At 42.0% G+C, this 19,886-nt stretch overlaps 1 protein-coding gene across 1 annotated transcript in view; it reads right to left on the bottom strand.

The window, feature by feature from the left end:
• The window catches only part of LOC106611510 (tenomodulin), a 126,843-nt gene that overhangs the window by 21,882 nt on the left and 85,075 nt on the right, over positions 1-19,886 (bottom strand). Inside the window, exon 3 of the mRNA XM_014211790.3 lies at positions 6,303-6,443. Coding sequence (XP_014067265.1) covers positions 6,303-6,443 — 141 coding nt within the window. The remainder of the gene's footprint in view (positions 1-6,302; positions 6,444-19,886) is intronic.

Genomic DNA, 19,886 nt, shown 5'->3' with positions numbered 1-19,886 from the left:
CGAGCCTGGATCATGTTCTTTGAGACAGGAGCTCTCAAGTCGTGGAGATGGACTACCTGGTCATAGCAAGCAGCGTCTGGAGTAACCTGCTGGGGCTGTAGCACCATCTCCAAGGGTCCTCGGAGGGGACGACTCAGGTTCAGCTCTGCAGGTGTGACTCCAGTGGACTCTTGCACAGCAGAATTCAGGGCAAATCGAAACTCGTGAAGGTGCTTGTCCCAGTGTTTGTGCTGGGTCCCTACATAGGAAGCAACCATTGTCTTCAAGGTTCGATTAACTCTCTCAGTGAGGTTGGTCTGTGGGTGATAGGCCGTGGTCAACTTCTGTCTCAGGTTCCATCTTTGACAGGTCTCCTCAAAGAGATCAGAGACGAATTGGGAACCTTGATCAGACAGGATGTAATCAGGCACTCCCCAGCGAGTCAGGATCTCTTTCGTAAGGATGTTAGAGATGGTCCTTGCTGTGGCCTGACGCAGGGCAAAGAGCTCCACCCACTTGGAATAGTAATCAACAAAAACAAGCATGTACACATTCTGATTGGAGCTTCTAGGAAATGGACCCATCAAATCCACTCCTAACATTTCCCAAGGTCGGGTAACCACAGTTTGCTGCAACTTGCCAGCAGGCTTTCTACCTTCTGGTTTGTACATTTGACAAACCTGACAGTTTCGGATGTGTGACTTCACATCCATGCTCAGATGTGGCCAGTACAGTAATGCTTGCAACCGCTTGTAGGTTTTGAACCTGCCCAAATGACCAGCTAACGGGTCTTCGTGGAAATGTTGAAGCAGTTGAAGGCGTAGAGTTTCAGGTATGTACATTTGGTATAGTGTTCTGTGAGGTAGTTGTACAACTCGGTAGACTTTGTCTTCAATGATGGTCAGCTTGGTGGTAGGATTGACCATCTTTTCTCCATCTTCCAGGATAGTCTGGTACAAAGCCTGTACTTCTGGATCATCCTGTTGGGCTTTCCAAATGGCCTCATCAGAGATGGGAAAGTCAGTTTTGGGTGAGTCTCGACTGCTTGACAGGACAGTAGCACATGTAAGATGAGGGCCACCATTACCACCAGCAGGAGCTCTGGATAAAGCATCTGGAACAGTGTTGTATTTTCCTTTCCTGTATTCTACTGCAAAGGTGAACTCTCGCAACCGTAGAGCCCATCTGATAAGTCTGGTGCTTGGTTTGTTGGTCTTGAACACCCACACAAGAGAGGAATGGTCAGTAACCACAGTGAAGTGTCTTCCCTCCAGGTAGTACCTCCACTTTTCCAAAGCCCAGACAACTGCAAGGCACTCTTGCTCAGTTGTGGAGTAGTTCCGTTCTGCTCCATTCAATGTCCGACTAGCGAACGCTAGCACTTCTTCAGTGCCAAGTCCAGTCTGTTGGACTAGAACAGCACCAAGTTCAACATCACTTGCGTCAGTGTAAACAACAAAAGGGCAATCAAAGTTGGGATGACCCAAAATGGGAGGTGTGACGAGGTGTCGTTTCAGGGTTTCAAAAGAGGTCTGGCACCCTGCCGTCCATCGGAATTTCGCACCTTTTCGCTTCAATGCGTTGAGGGGTTCTGCCACCTGGGAGAAGTTCAACACAAACCGACGGTACCATCCAGCCATCCCAAGGAACCGTTGAAGGGCCTTGAGTGTGGTTGGGACAGAGAAATCTTGTACCGCCTTGGTCTTTTCAGGCTCCACATGTGTGACATCAAAAGACACAATATGGCCGAGGAACTTCAGGGAGGTTTGGCACAAGTTGCTCTTCTTCATGTTCAATGTCAGACCAGCTTTCCTTAGCTTGTCCAACACTGCTTGAAGATCTTGAAAGTGTTGTTCTCTGGTCTGGGAGTAGATAATTATATTGTCCAGGTAGACGAAACAGATCTTCCCTTTGAGCTCACCTAACGCAATCTCCATGAGTCTTTGGAAAGTGGCAGGTGCATTCTTTAATCCAAAAGGCATCACCTTAAAGGAAAATAAGCCCTCAGCACAGACAAAAGCAGTCTTGTCCTTGCTTTCCTGGTCCATCTCAACCTGCCAATAGCCACTATTGAGGTCAAGGGTAGTGAACACAACCGCACCAGCCAATGACTCCAGGATCTCTTGGATGGTGGGAAGAGGATAGGCATCAGTCTGGGAAACCTTGTTGGTCTTCCTATAGTCCACACAAAATCTAAGACCACCGGTCTTTTTTGGGATGAGGACAACAGGAGCAGCCCAGGGAGAGGATGAACGTTCAATTATATCTTGTGTCAACATATCATTAATGAGTCCCTTTTGGATGATTAGCGTCGCTGGGGACAAACAATATGGCTTCTGCTTGATCGGCATTTCCTGTGTAAGGAATATTTTGTGCTTCAGGAGACCGGTACGTCCCAGCTTTGAAGTACATACATCAGCGTTATTCTGCAGCTGTTCCAACAGCCTCAACTCCTCTGGCTGTTCCAGCTGAGCTCTTCTCACAGCCTGTAAAAGGAGATCATCAGAAGGATTATCAAGGGTTAGTGGTACAGGAGCAATGGCAGAGAAGACTGCCACATTTGGACCCCAATCATGTAACTTTGTAGCTTCTGACTGGAAGAAATGCTTCTTGCTTGGATTGTATGGAAACCAGTAGCAATTGTGTGCGATATCAATCTGGACACCACTGAAGTACATGAAATCAATTCCCAACACGACAGGAAAAGCAAGGTTCTTGGTTTGTAGGATAACAGAAGGAATCATATAGGAGCGGTTACACAGGCGGAACTACCTCACTCCATCCAAGTGGTCGTTTAGCCTCACCATCAGCCAGATAGAGTGGACCTTCTGTCCACGGCTTCAAGTTGTATTGTGGACCTTTAACCTCCTTCCACAGTTTCTCATTGAGCAGTGTGTAGGATGACCCGGTGTCCAGGATGGCAGTTCCTGTCCATGGACCTATGGACAGGGGTACCACCAGTTGGTGCGGTATTAACTGAAAGGAAGGGGATGTCGATGGGGGGGGCGTAGGCAGTGACTCTTGGGGTTTCAACTCTGGTCAAAGCACCCAGAGTAGGATGGTCGTTCCTGCGAAGGGAGTTAGGTGTGTTTGCCTGTTGTGATTTGTGGTTTCTGGAAGGGTTTACTTGATATGGTCTTGACATGTAGCTGAAGAATGTCCCTTTTGGCTACATCTACAACAGAACATGGGAGGGGTCTTGGCTGGAGACTCTGGCTGTTGTTGATGGTCTGGCTTGGGTAACGGTTTGGGTGTCTGTTTCTTTCTCTGTTCATATTGCCGTTGGCATTCTCTGTCCTTCTCAAACTGCTGTCCCAGGCGAACCAGTCCATCAACAGTGGTGACTCTTTCTCTGAGTTGACGTTCTTCAAGATCAATTTAATGACCTCTTCCTCATCAATGCCAGGTTTCCACCTTCTGCACAGGGAGTGGTAACCGTATGCAAAGTCACGGATACTCTCTTTCTCTCTTTGCACTCGATTCCTGACTCTGTCTGCCAGCTCATCTGTGTAGTCCTCAGACAGAAATGCAGAGGAAAACTCCTGGGCCTCAAAGTCAGCCCAGGAGGTAGTGGTGAGACGTGCCACATCCCACCAGTCTCGAGCTGTTCCATGCAACACATTCCTCAATGTGGCAAGGAGTTCTTCGTCAGCCAGGGGATTGAGGGCAAGAAAGTCACGACATCTTTCCAGATACATTAGCGGATCAGGACTGTCATCCTTTTTCCCAAAGGTGGGAAATTGCAATTTAATGGGCATCGCCCCCACATGACGTCTACTCAAATCACCATGAACAAAAGAGCTAGGAGTGATTGAGGAGGTAGAGGGTGAGGGAGTTATCGGACCATGAAAATGAACACCAGGATGCATGGTGGATTGCATCCTGTAAGGGGGGCTGCAGCATGGCCTTGTCTTAGCTGTTCTGAGGTACCAGCTTGGCCCTCAGTGGTCTGAACAGAAGTGGACTCCAGACAAGCTCTGTGCAAGGAGTTGTGCCTAATGGAGGCCATGTCAACCGACACGTCATCCAACATTTTAACACATTTAGAGAGCTCTTTCTGCAAGTGGTCTACAGTGTTATCCAGAGGAGAAAAAAACTGAATTAACGTCCTTGAGGACCTCAGTGTGATGGTGTTGCAGGCGCCACTGGAGAGTGGCAGTGAGTTGGGTTTGTTGGTAGTCAAACTGCCTGTCCATGGCACCAGTAACATCCTGTCTTCCACTCTCACTGAGCTCTGTCAGCGTGTGGGTTAGAGTGCTCAGTGAGTTTCTGAATTCCATGCCACTCTGTTTTTGCTCTTCACTCAGACATTTGAATTTATGGCGGATTAGAGTTTGGAGATGTTGTTGAGTCCGACGAATATCAAGGATGTCACCTTGAAGTTGTAAGACTACAACCTCTGGAGATAAACCAGACAATGGAGGAAGGTTGGGTGTCAGAGAGAGGGCTAGCTCAGTACTTCCACACAGATCCATGTCAATAAGGGAGTAACTGGTTAGACCTCCTGTGGCCTGTGGTCCAGACCGAGCATTCAGATTCCCAGGGCTCTGGCCCAAATCAACTCCATTAACATTATGATTTGTATTGTCGGCTCAATGGTCAGACTGGCCCTGTGTATTCCCATTGACAGGTATGAAATGGATGAGCACATTTTCTTGGGGTGAATCCATTGATTTAATTCCACACAAAAGATTTGCTTTGGTTATTTCTCAATGTTGAGGTCCCATCTGGGGTGCCATTTTTTTATGTAACGGTTTTGACTTGAGGTTATCGTTTATAGGGGTGCCTGGTAGGTTGTGCCTACCAGAGAAAATATTGGTTTCTCCTTTTGGTTTGGGAGGGAATGAGTCCCATCTGGTCCGTCAAGTCTACACCAATACAAAGGACTCATGTAAAAGTCAGGATGGAAATACACTTTTCATAAACCCTTAAAACATTGGAAAGAACTTACAAAACAACTGTATTCTTTTGCGTGGTTGTATTACTAACATAAATGCTCACACACACACACACACACACACACACACACACACACACACACACACACACAACAAATAATGAGCTCTAAACAGCTCTGGTTCCTCCAGAAATGTCCTGTACCTCGGGCCTAAAAAGAGTCCAGCCCAGTAAACAAGTTCAGGGAACTCAAGTGACCTTAGTCACGCAATGTTTGTCCGTTCATCCCAGTGTAGCGTAAACCCAGTGTCAATGATACAATCAAAATAACAAATATTTTACCACACATCTCAATAAGTCCTCAACTACAACTAACTACATAAATCATCACGGTATACATCACACCAAAACAAATGAAATACCGTATACAAAAAATGTTGTAGTCAGTCGGTTAGTCAGACAATCCAATCCGCCGACAGATCTCCAGCGGAGAAAGGCCACGAAGAACAACGGAGAGGTGTAGTCCACGGACGCAAAGAGTGGATCCAATCCTGGGTAAAACTTGCTATTAGGCTACACAAAGCACACTTTTAAAGCAACACAACAAACGGAAGAGAGCCGCTTCAGACCTGAGGGTTGAGCACATCCTCATTCACGTTTCCATCACAACCCCACTTTTGCGCAGCTGATGCTGGCTATTTAATTGGGAATTAAAGGGGAAGCGCCCTATTGGAAGGAGAAGCCCTATTTAATTAAGAATTAAAGGGAAAGCGCTCTATTGGAAGGAGAAGCACTGAGACGGTTCAGGAAAATTCAGGGCCGTCACAGTATGAGTGTGAGACGTAACTGAGACCTCTTGTTATTAGATATTTAGTTTTATATAGAAAAAAGTGTTCCGAAAACGTTTTTCAGCTGTTCCCATAGGATAAATATTTTTGGCTCCAGGTAGAACCCTTTTGGGTTCCATGTAGACAGTAGAACCCTCTTGAAAAGGGTTCTACATGGACCTGGAACCAAAAAGGGTTCTCCAAAGGATTCTCCTATGGGGACAACCAAATAACCCTTTTAGGTTCAAGAAAGCACTTTTTGTGTGTGTGTATGTGTGTGTGCGTGTTGGGTAAGGGATGGTGTATGAGAGGGAATTGAAAGCTCTTATTAGATATTTAGTATTATTTATGACACACATTGTCACATCAGCTTTTTCTGTGTGAGAGAGAAAAAAACAGGAGAGAGTGCAGGGTATTGTCGAAGAAGATATGATTTCAGGAGAACAGAAATGCTTTTACACAATATAAGAACAATTTGGAAAGGGCTCAAACACAAATTCAATCAAACTGCACAAAAACTATACTAATAATAAAAAAGAGACTGTAAATGAAGTATGCATAAAGTATACTGTACATAATGTGTATTTTGCCAATACTTACATGTTTGAAGTCGTGGACCTCGAGGACCTCATTGCTACCGTTGCCCATCCTGAAGATCTCAATGCGGTGGGTGGGGTCAATCTCCATGATGCTATCTGTTTCCATGCCGTCCAGCACGGCCTTATAATGTTGGTCGTACACCTGGAGACACAGGACCAATCAGAAACATCCTCAGCCTAGCTGACAGGTCATTTAACCAATAATACATGAAGGTGGGGCAACTTAACTGAATAGCTCAAATCTACAGCCTTTCAATAGGCTTAATATTGGTGACGTGTATTCATGGATGCCAAGGGAAGCCAGGCTTCCCCAAAAACTTTACCAATAGAGAAATAGAAAAACCTAAATAATTAATCTTTCGTCTCTGTGTTTCATAATTTTCCTTCAATTCGCAAGAGGTTGAATGTATCTCACCGGAGCAAGCATGCGAGTGAGCAAAACAGCGCCCTTCTGTCTCTATGTGTAGCCCATCTATCTGATGCTGTCTGATCAAAAAGAGTATGATATTGTTGCTGCCGTAGCATTGAATGCAAGGGAAGCCAGCGAGCATTTGGCCTCCATTTGATAGAAACAGTAAAATAATAGCCAATCAGCATTGAAAGGATCTGAGCGAGCTCAACTGTGAATGGTCCTGGCGCCAGTTTGGATTTGGCTTCACACCAATCACATCACAACAAAAGCCAAATGTCATTGACAGAAAAAAACATAATTGTTGTATCTCATGTTGTTGTCCTCCAGTGGCTAGCTAGCTAGCTAAAATTGGCCCTTTCCTAAATTAGCCATAGATGGAGCTAGAGATTTGGACTTCTGGTTCTACTTAATTATTGATACTGGGCAATGATTATAACAGTGATTCTGATCCAACCATGAATTCATACTTTGTGCCCCTGGTCTGAAGTTCAATATGTAGCTAGATGTAGTGGCTCATCATTGCCCATGAAAGGAAGTTAGGTTAGCGAGCAAGCATTTTAGCCAGGACAACAAAAACTAAAAGTGTGCAGCCTACTGTATGACAGAGTCCTACACTGTTTTGGCAACATGAAAGAGAGGAGGATAGCATTGGTGAGTCAACATGTTTTTTCTACTTTCGCACACACACACACACACACACACACACACACACACACACACACACACACACACACACACACACACACACACACACACACACACACACACACACACACACACACACACACACACACACACACACACACACACACACCATTGGACTGTGGAAATACGTTCTCTGGAGTGATGAATCACGCTTCACCATCTGACAGTACGACAGACAAATCAGGGTTTGGCGGATGCTGGGAGAACGCTACCTGCCCCAATACATAGTGCCAACTGTAAAGTTTGGTGGAGGAGGAAAAATGTTCTGGGGCTGTTTTTCATGGTTTGGGCTAGGCCCCTCAGTTCCAGTGAAGGGAATTCTAATGCTAAAGCATACAATGACATTCTAGATAAGTCTGTGTTTCCAACTTTGTGGCAACAGTTTTGGGAAGACCCTTTCCTGTTTCAGCATGACAATGCCACCGTGCACAAAGCAAGGTTTATACAGAAATAGTTTGTTGAGATTGGTGTTGAAGAACTTGACTGGCCTGCACAGAGCTCTGACCTCAAATACCTTTGGGATGAATTGGAATGCCAACTGCGAGCCAGGCCTAATCACTCAACATCACAAATGCTATGTTATAGAGCAAACAATACAATTATCACAACACATAGGTTGTAATATTGCTTCCCCCCCTGGCTTGGCTTCCCAAGTGATTTTACCCACGCATCGCTACTGCTTCATATACCTGTAGCCTTTCAGTAGCATTTAACTAGGCTTAATACATCGTCACCCCCCTTTAAAATTGGTTTAATATGCAGTGGCAAGGGTGTTATAAGCCAAAGAGAAATACTGTAGTACAAAGACTGGAGGCCAATATGCACTTGATGCAATCACATTGATTTATGTCATATTCTTCAAAGCATCGTGTCCAACGTAACACACAACATATGACCAATGCAAGCAATACACCACCGCAGTGAACGGCGTCCGGCATGCTGACATTTGTGAAGTGCCAAAGCATTCATAAACACCATCAGAGATAACACTGAGTCATTGTTGATACATTGCTATTGACAAACTGCATGTTCAAATTAAGATCTGTACATCCATAGAGGTTGCGTAAGTACTCTGTGAGTAGCTACATCGAATAAATGGCACTTTGAATATGTGGCTTGGATATTATTTTAATTTTTTTTCTTGACCGAACCTTAGTGCACTGGTTGTTTATCACGACACCTTGCTTATCTACTGTTCATGGGTATGCATGGCTGGCTGTTAAAATTCCCTGTCTACAAAAATGATTCATGCCCACAAGCTGAAAACGACGCTATTAATATTTATGTCGAGTGTGGTGTTATAATGAGAAATATATATTGCTGAGTTCATCTTCGTCTGTTGTGGTGGTGAATCAAAGCGCCCCATACTGTACCAATGAGAGAGTTGATTAATGGATACAGGCAGGTGGCCAATGAAATCAGTTAAGATTAATATTCCCAATCAACATGTGAGGGTCTGCTGATTGCTAAGGGATTGAATGCAAAAAAGTAACCCAAGCCCTGTGAAAAATATAGTTTCTTTCTGTTTTTTGTGACTACAATGTCCCTGTCTGATGCTCATATGTTGGTCTATGGTCTAGTGACTACAGTAACACTAGTTAAAGCTCTATAACATGGTCACTAACACACAATCCGTTTGACATTTAAATGACCTGCCCCACTTATTACCTGGCTCTAGAATAGGGGAGCAATAATGATTTAATGGGATATAATTCTTAACAAAATATCACAGCAAGTATCGCTCTGCAATGTAAATAACCATTAACATGGATCACAATGGCCTTGGCTCAGAAAGAAACTCAAACTTTAAAATTGTACGACGCAGCCAAATGAAGATTGGACCTGATATTCAAGTATCAGTTGAGCAGTTATGTGAAATTTCAAGCTATTAAACAGTCTGGGAGAATTTGCAGTGGATTACAATTATATTAAAGCATTTTGTTTTATATTAAAACTTCTTAAAGTATAGGGGGCAGTATTTTCACGGCTGGATGAAAAACGTACCCAAATTAAACTGGTTACTACTCTGGCCCAGAAACTACAATATGCATAGTATTAGTAGATTTGGATAGAAAACACTCTGAAGTTTCTAAAACTGTTTGAATGATGTCTGTGAGTATAACAGAACTCATATGGCAGGCAAAAACCAGAGAAAAATCCAACCAGGAAGTGGAAAGTCTGAGAATTGTAGTTCTTCTTTTGAATCTCTATCGAAACTACAGTGTCTGTGGGGTCACGTTGCACTTCCTAAGGCTTCCATTGGCTGCCAACAGCCTTCAGAAAGTTCTTTCAGCATTCTCCTGTCACTGGGAAGAGAATAGTAGCTCAGTCAATCAGTGGACTGCCTGGGGACAAAGGGATTGGATATGCGCGATCCCGCGAGCGCGCCGTTCCTTCTTTTTCTTCTTGAATGAATATGCTATTGTCCGGTTGGAATATTATCGCATTTTTACGTTAAAAATACCATAAAGATTGATTTTAAACAACGTTTGACATGCTTCTAAGAACGGTAATGGAACATTTAGACTTTTCGTCTCTGGTACCATGCTCGCGCGTTATGCCTTTGGATAGTGCTCTGTACGCACAAACAAAACGGAGGTATTTGGACATAAATATGGATTATTTCGAACTGAAACAACATTTCTTGTGGAAGTAGCAGTCCTGGGAGTTCATTCTGACAAAGATCAGCAAAGGTAAGAGAATATTTATAATACTAATTCTGAGTTTAGGTGACCCCGAACTTGGCGGGTGTCTGTATAGCTTGCTGTGATGGCGATGTTCTCAGAATATTGAAAAATGTGCTTTCTCCATAAAGCTATTTTAAAATCTGACCCAGCGGTTGCATCCAGGAGTAGTCTATCTATAATTCTTAAAATAATTGTTATATATTTTGTCAACGTTGATGATGAGTATTTTTGTAAATTGATGTGCACATTCACCGGACGTTTTGGTGGGAATACATTTTCTGAACATCACGCGCCAATGTAAAATTCTGTTTTTGGATATAAATATGAACTTTATCGAACAAAACATACATGTATTGTGTAACATGATGTCCTAGGAGTGTCATCTGATGAAGATCATCAAAGGTTAGTGCTTCATTGTCACAGCGTCCACAGAAGGTGGCGCCCCTCCCCGGTCGGGCGGTGCTCGGCGGTCGTTGTCGCCGGCCTACTAGCTGCCACCGATCTACATTTCTGTGTCTGTTGGTTTTGTCTGTCTAGGTCCGCACCTGTTCCTTGTTAGTCATTAGTGGGGGGGTATTTAGTTTGTCTTTTTGGTTTGGGAATTCGTGCGGGATTATTACATGTCATGTTATGTGTGGCAGTCCGTGTTTTTGCGCTGCTTTAGCTACGCCGTGTATTTTTGGATTAGGCATTAGGGTTGCCGGGCTGCGCCCGTGCGTTTTTGATTTTGGAGCTGTCCTCCTGTCTTGTGTTCTGCGCACCCTGCCTTGTGGCGATTTTGTTTATTCTGTGTTTATTAAACATCTGTGTTAATGGACCTCAGTCTCCTGCATTTGACTCTGCCCTTTTCCTACTACCAAGGATAACTTTGACATTCATTTAGCTGTGTTTTGGGTTTTTGTGACATATATCCTTGCTTGGAAAATGGCTGTGTGGTTATTTTTGTCTATGTTCTCTCCTAACATAATCTAATGTTTTGCTTTCGCTGTAAAGCCTTTTTGAAATTGGACAATGTGGTTACATTAAGGAGAAGTGTATCTTTAAAATGGTGTAGTCGTATGTTTAAGAAATTTAAATTATGATATTTTTGCTGTTTTGTATTTCGCGCCATGCTATTTCACTGGCTGTTGAATAGTGTGAGATGGTCACGTTCCACCTAGGCCAGAGAAGTTAACATAAAGGTGGAACGGGAAAGTGGATTCCTAGGACTTGATTTATACCAAAACAGTTTTCACTTTTGATGAAACTCCAGTGGTGAGATTCTCTTCATCTCACCATTTTGAAATGGATTGTAATGTATCATAACGGAACTGTCTGACTTTACTTGTTCAATGTTTTAAATAGGTGCATAATGTTGCTATTGTTTTGTTTAGAAAATGGGAATGGATGGCTTCCATGGATCATTGGGTTTGTGGCACGTGCAGTATTGTTCAACTTGTAATAATATTATTAAAGTAACCTTCCAGTGAAAATTTTACTTTTAAAAGTTAATATTCTGTTACCTCATACCTAAATAATGTTACTGACTCGTCCTATACTCGTATGTGGCCAAAGCATAAATTTGAGAGAAAAAAAAACACTTCTAAAATCCCCCCTCAAATTTGTATCTCAAACAGACTTGTATCTCAAAAATGCTTTCTATTTTCTCATAGAATTTGATGTCATCCTTGTGAGGAGGATAAGCTGGCCATTGAGCGGTCTACTCGCATTAGACTAGTTTACGCCCACGCCATTCTGTTGTTGGGGGACGCCCACACCATTCCAACACAGAAAGCTGCTTTTTAACATACTTAATTAAAACATTTTGGGAAAGGAAAACAAATTCACTCATATTGTAATTAATTATAGGTCATATTTCATATAAATATGGAAAGACTGGAGAGTTACCATAAAAGGGATACATCAGGATTGGCAATGAGCCAATACTAACTAGCATTAGTGCAACGATAGGACTCCACGCTAGTTAGCATTGGCTTGAGAACTACCTCTTCCTTTCTTCTTGACACAGAGCCATACAATGGTATCCACAAGTTCATCTGATTCTGGGGAAGTAGATAAAGTAGACTTCCAGTCATTATGCTAATGTTACTTAGCAATGGCTCGCAAACTCTCTAACGTCCTTCATGCTCGACACAGAGACATAAAAATAGTATCCATGAGTTCATCTTACTCTGGGAAATTAGATAAAGGGCCACATTGCCAAAACCCCGATGTAGCCATTTAAGCTTGTGAATACAAGAACAAAGAGCTCACAAATACGGCTTTCTTAGAACTAGCATTTTGGTATATGGACCATATTCATACATTTATTTACCAGACATGTCATGTCAAACATGGTTAATTGTATTTGTTTTTTTTGGGTGGATTGATTTTGGATAGCACTAGTGTTCACCTCATGTTTTCAAAAATCGGATCTTTCACTTTCTTATAGCTCATCCTCACCACCATTGAGTGTCTTCACGAGAAACCGAGAGTGGCCTTCACTTGTAACTTCGCTTCATTATCTGCTCAGCCTTTACAACCAATTACTAAAAACAAATTCTTCCAGATGTACGTGCTCGGCAACCGAAGCCTGACTGGCTCACAAAAGACCCCGACGTTCACGTAGGCGGGGAGGCCAATATTCAGGGATGACTTTAGTTCATGGTGCAGGTACAAAGACTGTTGGGCTCTCATATTATTAAGGTTCTGTGCAGTACATCCTGAGAACTCCTGAAATGTCATAATGATTAGTACTCGATTGGGTTGGCTATTCAGATATGTCACATAATTAATTTGAAGGTTCAGATTCAATGCTGTTTTAACAATTGAAACTGTACTGAATAACATACCTAAAATCCATGAAGTGTAAGAAATATAACTTATCAAAACAATAAAATTAAGTTTAAGGAACAATTTTAAAAAGTTTATGAATTAATCTTGTCAGTTTTAGGCAGCAAAAAAATGGGTAGCAATTAGTTATAACTCCACGTAATAAAGCATTTATAATGTATTAGTAACTAGTTTAATCATTTATTAATCTTTACTCCATTCATAATATAGGTCCTTATGGATGGCAGGTAGCCTGGTAGGGTAGGAGCGTTGGGCCAGTAACCGCAAGGTTGCTGGATCGAATCTGTCGTTCTGCCCCTGTTCCCTGGGCGCCGATGACGTGGATGTCGTTTAAGGTAGACCCCCTCACCTCTGATTCAGACGGGTTGGGTTAAATGCGGAATACACATTTCAGTTGAATGTATTCAGTTGTACAACTGACTGAGGAATCCCCCTTTCCCCTTATAAACCATTTACTAATCAGTAGTTAAGTATTTTTGTGTGGCCTCATAATGTGTGAGCTATTTATACTTTATAAATATATACTTTTTTAAATGTTTTGAACGACCAGAGTCATTTCTCACAATAAGATGGACAGGCCATAGACATTCCAGAAGTACCTGATGCTCATGAACGTCTCAAAATGGCAGTCACACTGTTGTAATAGTGTGATGTGTAACTTCAGACTCACTCTATGCTAAGTAACGTTAAGCTTGTTGTCCAAAAATGCTAACATTAGTATTTCTTGGCAGTGACTGGTCTACCAAAATCAGAAGTGTGGATTGCAGTAACTCCTTAGAGTAGTCCATGTACTGTTTTAGGTAAGGAAATAAATCTGAATACATAATTTCACTGAACTATCCCATTACGTTTAAAGAGTTGCTACCTTTAAAAGGACCAGTTAAAGTGCTGCCAAACAAAGCCATGTGTGAAAATAGTCTTGGGTTAAAAATAAAAGACCTAAGGGCTGGAAACATTTAAGGTTAAACATGTAACATTATCAACACACAATCACAGATTATCGTGAAAGACACAAATTATTTTAAATGTCTGGTGGACACGAGACAATTGTCACAAATTTCAAATACATTTTGTGATTTCAAATCTAATCAAATCTAATTTTATTGGTGACATACACATGTTTAGCAGATGTTAATGCGAGTGTAGTGAAATGCTTGTGCTTCTAGTTCCGACAGTGTAGTAATATCTAACAAGTAATCAAACAATTCCCCAACAACTACCTAATAAACACAAATCAAAAGGAGTGAATGGGAATATGTACATATAAGTATATGAATGAGTGATGGCCGAGCGGCATAGGCAAGGTACAGTAGATGGTATTAAATACAGTATATACAGTTGAAGTCGGAAGTTTACATACACTTAGGTTGGAGTCATTGAAACTCATTTTTAAACCACCAAGGTGTATGTAAACTTCTGACTTCAACTGTACATGTGATATGAGTAATGTAAGATATGCAAACATTATTGAAGTGCCATTATTTAAAGTGGCATTGTTAAAGTGACTAGTGATCCATTTATTAAAGTGTTCAGTGATTGGGTCTCAATGTAGGCAGCAGCATCTCTGAGTTAGTGATGGCTGTTTAGCAGTCTGATGGCCTTGAGATAGAAGCTGTTTTTCAATCTCTCGGTCCCAGCTTTGATGCACCTGTACTGACCTCGCCTTCTGGATGATAGCGGTGTGAACAGGCAGTGGCTCGGGTGGTTGTTGTCCTTGATGATCTTTTGGCCTTCCTGTGACATCGGATGCTGTAGGTGTCATGGAGGGCAGGTAGTTTGCCCCCGGTGATGCGTTGTGCAGACCGCACCACACTCTGGAGAGCCTTGCAGTTCAGGGGGGAGCAGTTGCCGTACCAAGCTGTGAAACAGCCTGACAGGATGCTTTCTATTGTGCATCTGCAAAGGTTTGTCAGGGTTTTGGGTGACAAGCCAAATTTCTTCAGCCTCCTGAGGTTGAAGAGTCGCTGTTGCGCCTTCTTCACCACACTGTCTGTGTGGGTGGACCATTTCAGTTTGTCTGTGATGTGTACGCCGAGGAACTTAAAACTTTCCACGTTCTACACTGCTGTCCCTTCGATGTGGATAGGGGGGTGCTCCCTCTGCTGTTTCCTGAAGTCCATGATCATCTCCTTTATTTTGTTGACGTCTCCTTTGTTTTGTTGAAGATTTGATTTGTGATAGTGGGTTGAACATACTTACTGCAAATCATACATGTAAACATTTCTACCGCAAACACATATTAGTAATAAACAAGGAATAAAATCCACAAGACAAAAACTGCCTTATTCGGACAGCTTTAGTGTGCAGGCTACATCTCCCTATTTTATGATTAGTTTGTGTTCGCGAGGTTGAAAAAATTTGCAAGACATTCACATTGCAACTCTTCCTCACGTCCTTGCAACAGTCGATTTACAACAGTTTTCTGAATAAAATGTTTACGTAATTGGACTAAGTATTAATGTCCAATGTGGTTTCTGTAGCAGTAGTTATAATGCTATGCACTATGGGTAATGAAGTAAATTGTTAGATGACTTCCTGAAGTATTGTAAGAAGTTCAACTTTCAGTAAAGAACTCAGTGGATAGAGCTGGAGAGATGGAGGAAGTGGATACAGAGTTTGAATCAGGCAGCCAGTTGAGCAAAGTTGGTGAAGACCAATGTCCTGAATGGACAACAGTAGTGTCAATTTGTTTTACAAAAGTGAAATTGTATAAAATTGGAGTACAGGATATGTGGAAGAATGATAATGGATTATTTGTTGTTGGGATGAGTTTGTTGAGTAAGAATGCATATGTGGGAGACCCATTTGAGGTGTGAAATGGTGAAGTATGCGCTGGGAGAAGTGGAGTTTATCAGAGTGACCAGGAGTGGTCTTATTCTGATTAATTGTATTTCTGAAGAACAGAGGAAGATTGTCGTGGGCCTCAAAACAAAATCTGGACAACAGAAGTATCGTGCTTTGAACTTCAGAGCAGAGCACCCATCAAAGGAGTCATCTCAGGGATGATAATGTACAGTACCAGTCAAAAGTTTGGACACACCTACTCATTCAAGGGTGTTTCTACATTTTTACTATTTTCTTCACTGTAGAATAATAGTGAAGACATCAAAACTATGAAATAACATATAGAATCATGTGAACTCATCAGACCAAAGGACAGATTTCCACCGGTCTAATGTCCATTGCTCGTGTTCCTTGCCGAAGCGAGTATATTCTTGTTATTGGTGTCCTTTAGTAGTGCTTTCTTTGCAGCAATTCGACCATGAAGGCCTGATTCACGCAGTCTCCTCTGAACAGCTGATGTTGAGATGTGTTTGTTACTTAAACTCTGTGAAGCATTTATTTGGGCTGCAATTTCTGAGACTGATAAGTCTAATGGTCCCGTGTGGCTCAGTTTGTAGAGCATGGTGTTTGCAATGCCAGGGTTGTGGGTTTGATTCCCATGGGGGGACCATTATGGAGAAAAAGAGGTATGAAATGTATGCTCTGGATAAGAGCATCTGCTAAATGATGTAAATGTAATGAACTCTGCAGCAGAGGTAACTCTGGGTCTTCCTTTCCTGTGGCAGTCCTCATGAGAGCCAGTTTCATCATAGCGCTTGATGGTTTTTGCGACTGCACTTGAAGAAACGTTCAAAGTTCTCGACATTTTCCGTATTGACTGACCTTCATGTCTTAAAGTAATGATGGACTTTCGTTTCCCTTTGCTTATTTGAGCGGTTCTTGCCATAATGGACTTGGTCCAAATAGGGCTATCTTCTGTATACCACCCGTACCTTGGCACAACACAACTGAATGGCTCAAACGCATTAAGAAGGAAAGAAATTCTACAAATTGTCATCAAGGCAAAGGGTAGCTACTTTGAAGAATCTCAAATATATTTGGATTTGTTTTTGGTTACTACATGATTCCATATGTGTTATTTCAAAGTTTTGACATCTTCACTATAATTCTACAATGTAGAAAATAGTAAACATTTTAAAAATGTGTCCAAATTTCTGACTGGTACTGTATGTTCAGGTTAAATACCTGAAGAGAATTCCTGCTGTGGTTGGTGCCCGGGGTCTGACCCGCTGGGTGAATGGAGAAAAATAAGAAAGTTTGTTGGTTCTGTTGTTTTTTGATAAAGAGCACCTACCTGCACATGTGAAGCTTGGTTAAGTAAGATACGCTGTATGAGCTTTCGTCCTCAAACCAATTTTAAAAGGATTTGGCCATGTTTCAAGTCTGTGCAGAGGGATGGAGTATACTGAAGAACGATGTATAAACGGACGATGGTGTTGCAATTGTGATCCCAAGTTCCAGGAGTGCCCTGTAAGGGTGAAGGAGATTGAGGTGGCAAAAGTTTGACCGCTCTATTGAATCTCCTATGCGGAGGCGATTTAGGAGTTGAGAAAACAAGTGACGCTAGAGAAGGTATGGTAGTAGATGCACCACAGACTGTAGTAAGTGTTTGCTGCCAGCCAGAAGATACCATGTGTGTTAAGAAGGTGGATTTTGTGGCGTTCAGTTATCAACGGTATGGCTTAAGTCTCAAAGAAGTAAGAGAAACTGGACATTCATGTGGCTGCGGCAGAAAGGTTTTTGGGACTTTTTTTGATTTTGTTTATTTGTGTTTTTTTTGTAGTTTGTTACATTTTTGGGGGAATCCTGTTTCCATCCTGCACAGTAGGTGGCGGGAGGCACACCAAATTGTGCAAACGCCAATATACCGAAGAAGACGAAGACGAAGAAGAAAGAAAAGCACTAATTGCATTTAAAACTACTTCTCCGTCCCCATTCCTGAATTAGACTAAATTTAACAAAGAAACTAGTGACGAGGTTCGATGGAATTATGCTGCATTTTTCCAGGATGACGACAGTGATGAAAGTAAGATCTTTCCATTGTTCGTTCATTGTTGAATCCACCATTTGTTGACTGAATGCTGCATTGTGCTTGAGCCTCAAGGGGGAGGAGAGTAGTCACAACAGAGTGAATGAAAATAAATGGAGAAACAGGAAGTCAAAGTTAGTAAAAGTTCTAACAAGTAGAAGAAAATCATAAAAAAAACGGAAAAAAAAGAGTGAAAATAGGAGGATGAAGTAAACTAGTATAAGAAATTTACTAGTAAACCTGATAGCGAAGAAAGAAATGTGATAAAGTGTCTTTAATAGGAGCATTTGATCAGTTTGATGAAACAGTGGAGCAATGGAGTGTCTACACAGAACATTTGAGATGTCACAGCCAATGGCAATAAAGATGAAATTAAAGTGGCAACATTCGTTAGTGTGATGGGAGCTAAAATGTTTAGCTTGCTAAGGAGCTTGGTTCAGTCTGAGAAACTATGGGATAATAGTGACAGAAACATGTAAGTTTGTATTTTGAATTTCGTGATCGCACATTGAGCATCGTTGTTGCAAGTACCATAAGATTCACAAATGTGTAATTTATTTTCGCAAGCTTGTATCATGTTTTGTGAAAAATGGATCAATGGTCGCAAACTTGTGAAGTCCATTATGACTATGAATATTAGGCTGTGAATCAAAAAGAAACGTGCAGATCATTTTTTTTATCTGCACACGCTCTGAGTTCCGTCATTGTTGTCACGTTACCTAGAGGTTCATAAGATTGTAGAAAGTTTTATAAGTTTGTAGAAAGAGATTTGCAAGTAAAAAAAAATGGTTTGAGCAGTGTTGGTGGCAGGACCTTTTACTCCTGACCAATCAGCCAAAACCACAGCCGCCAATTGCTGCACCATTGGCTGGATTGATCCATCAATCAAATCTCAGGGAGTAGCTTGAAGAGGAGAAGTCGGAAGCTACCCATGAAGGGCAACCAGAGTAGAGAGTGTACTGTACGTTCGTTGACTGAAGATGGTGGAAACTGAGGTTTTGTTTGAAACTGCTAGTGAGTCGAGTGAAGCTAATAGTACAGAAAGTGAGAATGAGTGGGTTACAGTGGCGAAGAAAAAGGGAAACAAAGAAGTAAAGCTATGTTGAAAAATAGGAAATCACTAGACTCGTTTTTGGTCAGGGTTTTGGATGAATGCTACTGGGGAAATCCATTTAACGTCTCCAGGAACATCTGGAATGTGTTGGAAGAAAGTGTGGAGTCAGTGTCGTATCACATCTGGCCATGATTGGGAGTCCCATAGGGCGGCGCACAATAGGCCCAGCGTCGTCTGGGTTTGGCCGGGGTAGGCCGTCATTGTAAATAAGAATTTGTTTTTAATTGGCTTGCCTAGTTAAATAAAGGTCAAAAATAAAAGGGGGTTATTTCCTGGCTGGCGGAAGAAATAAAGGCAGAGGATATAACTGAAGACATCGATGTGGTTGGTGCAGGTCAATTGACTTGTATGGTGGATGGAGAAAAAAAGTTCACTTCATCCATGCTACTGTTCTTTGATAAAGAGTCTCTCCCTTCTCATATCAAGTTAGGATTCATGAGATACCCTGTAAGAGCTTTTGTCATAAATGTAAAAGATTTGGTCATGTGTCAAGTGTGTGCAGAAGGGAAGAATATCGTATGCCAGATGATGGGAAATGTTGCAACTGTGGAGGTGAACATGCACCTGAATTATTGGAGTGCCCTATGAGGTGGAAAGGGTAAGGAGTGTCCAGCGTGTCTCCTATCTGGAGGCGGTGAGAACATTGGAAGGAGCGAGAGGCGGGGAAGAAGCATTGGTAGTAGAGCCAACAAGACCAGTGATGGTTTTTCATCAAACGAGGGATAGTGAATTGCTATATGTTAAAAAGATGGACTTAGTATTATTTATTGCAATGGTCATAAACTGTACAGCACAAGCGGAGAAGAAGTCTAAGAAAATTGGAATCATTGTGAATGCCGCTGAACATTTTTTAGGGTCTTCGTGATTTTACAGCAGTGCAAGAAAGGCAGTGCAAGAAATCCTGTCGGTGAATGTAGCCTCATCACAGGCCCCTGAGCCTGTGTAGGAATGTATTTTGGAGT

The sequence above is a fragment of the Salmo salar genome, chromosome 09 (genome assembly GCF_965601325.2).
Source record: "Salmo salar chromosome 09, fSalSal1, whole genome shotgun sequence".
Lineage (NCBI taxonomy): Eukaryota > Metazoa > Chordata > Actinopteri > Salmoniformes > Salmonidae > Salmo > Salmo salar.
Note: the sequence above shows the minus strand (reverse complement) of the source record. Positions and strands in the feature narration are given on the sequence as shown.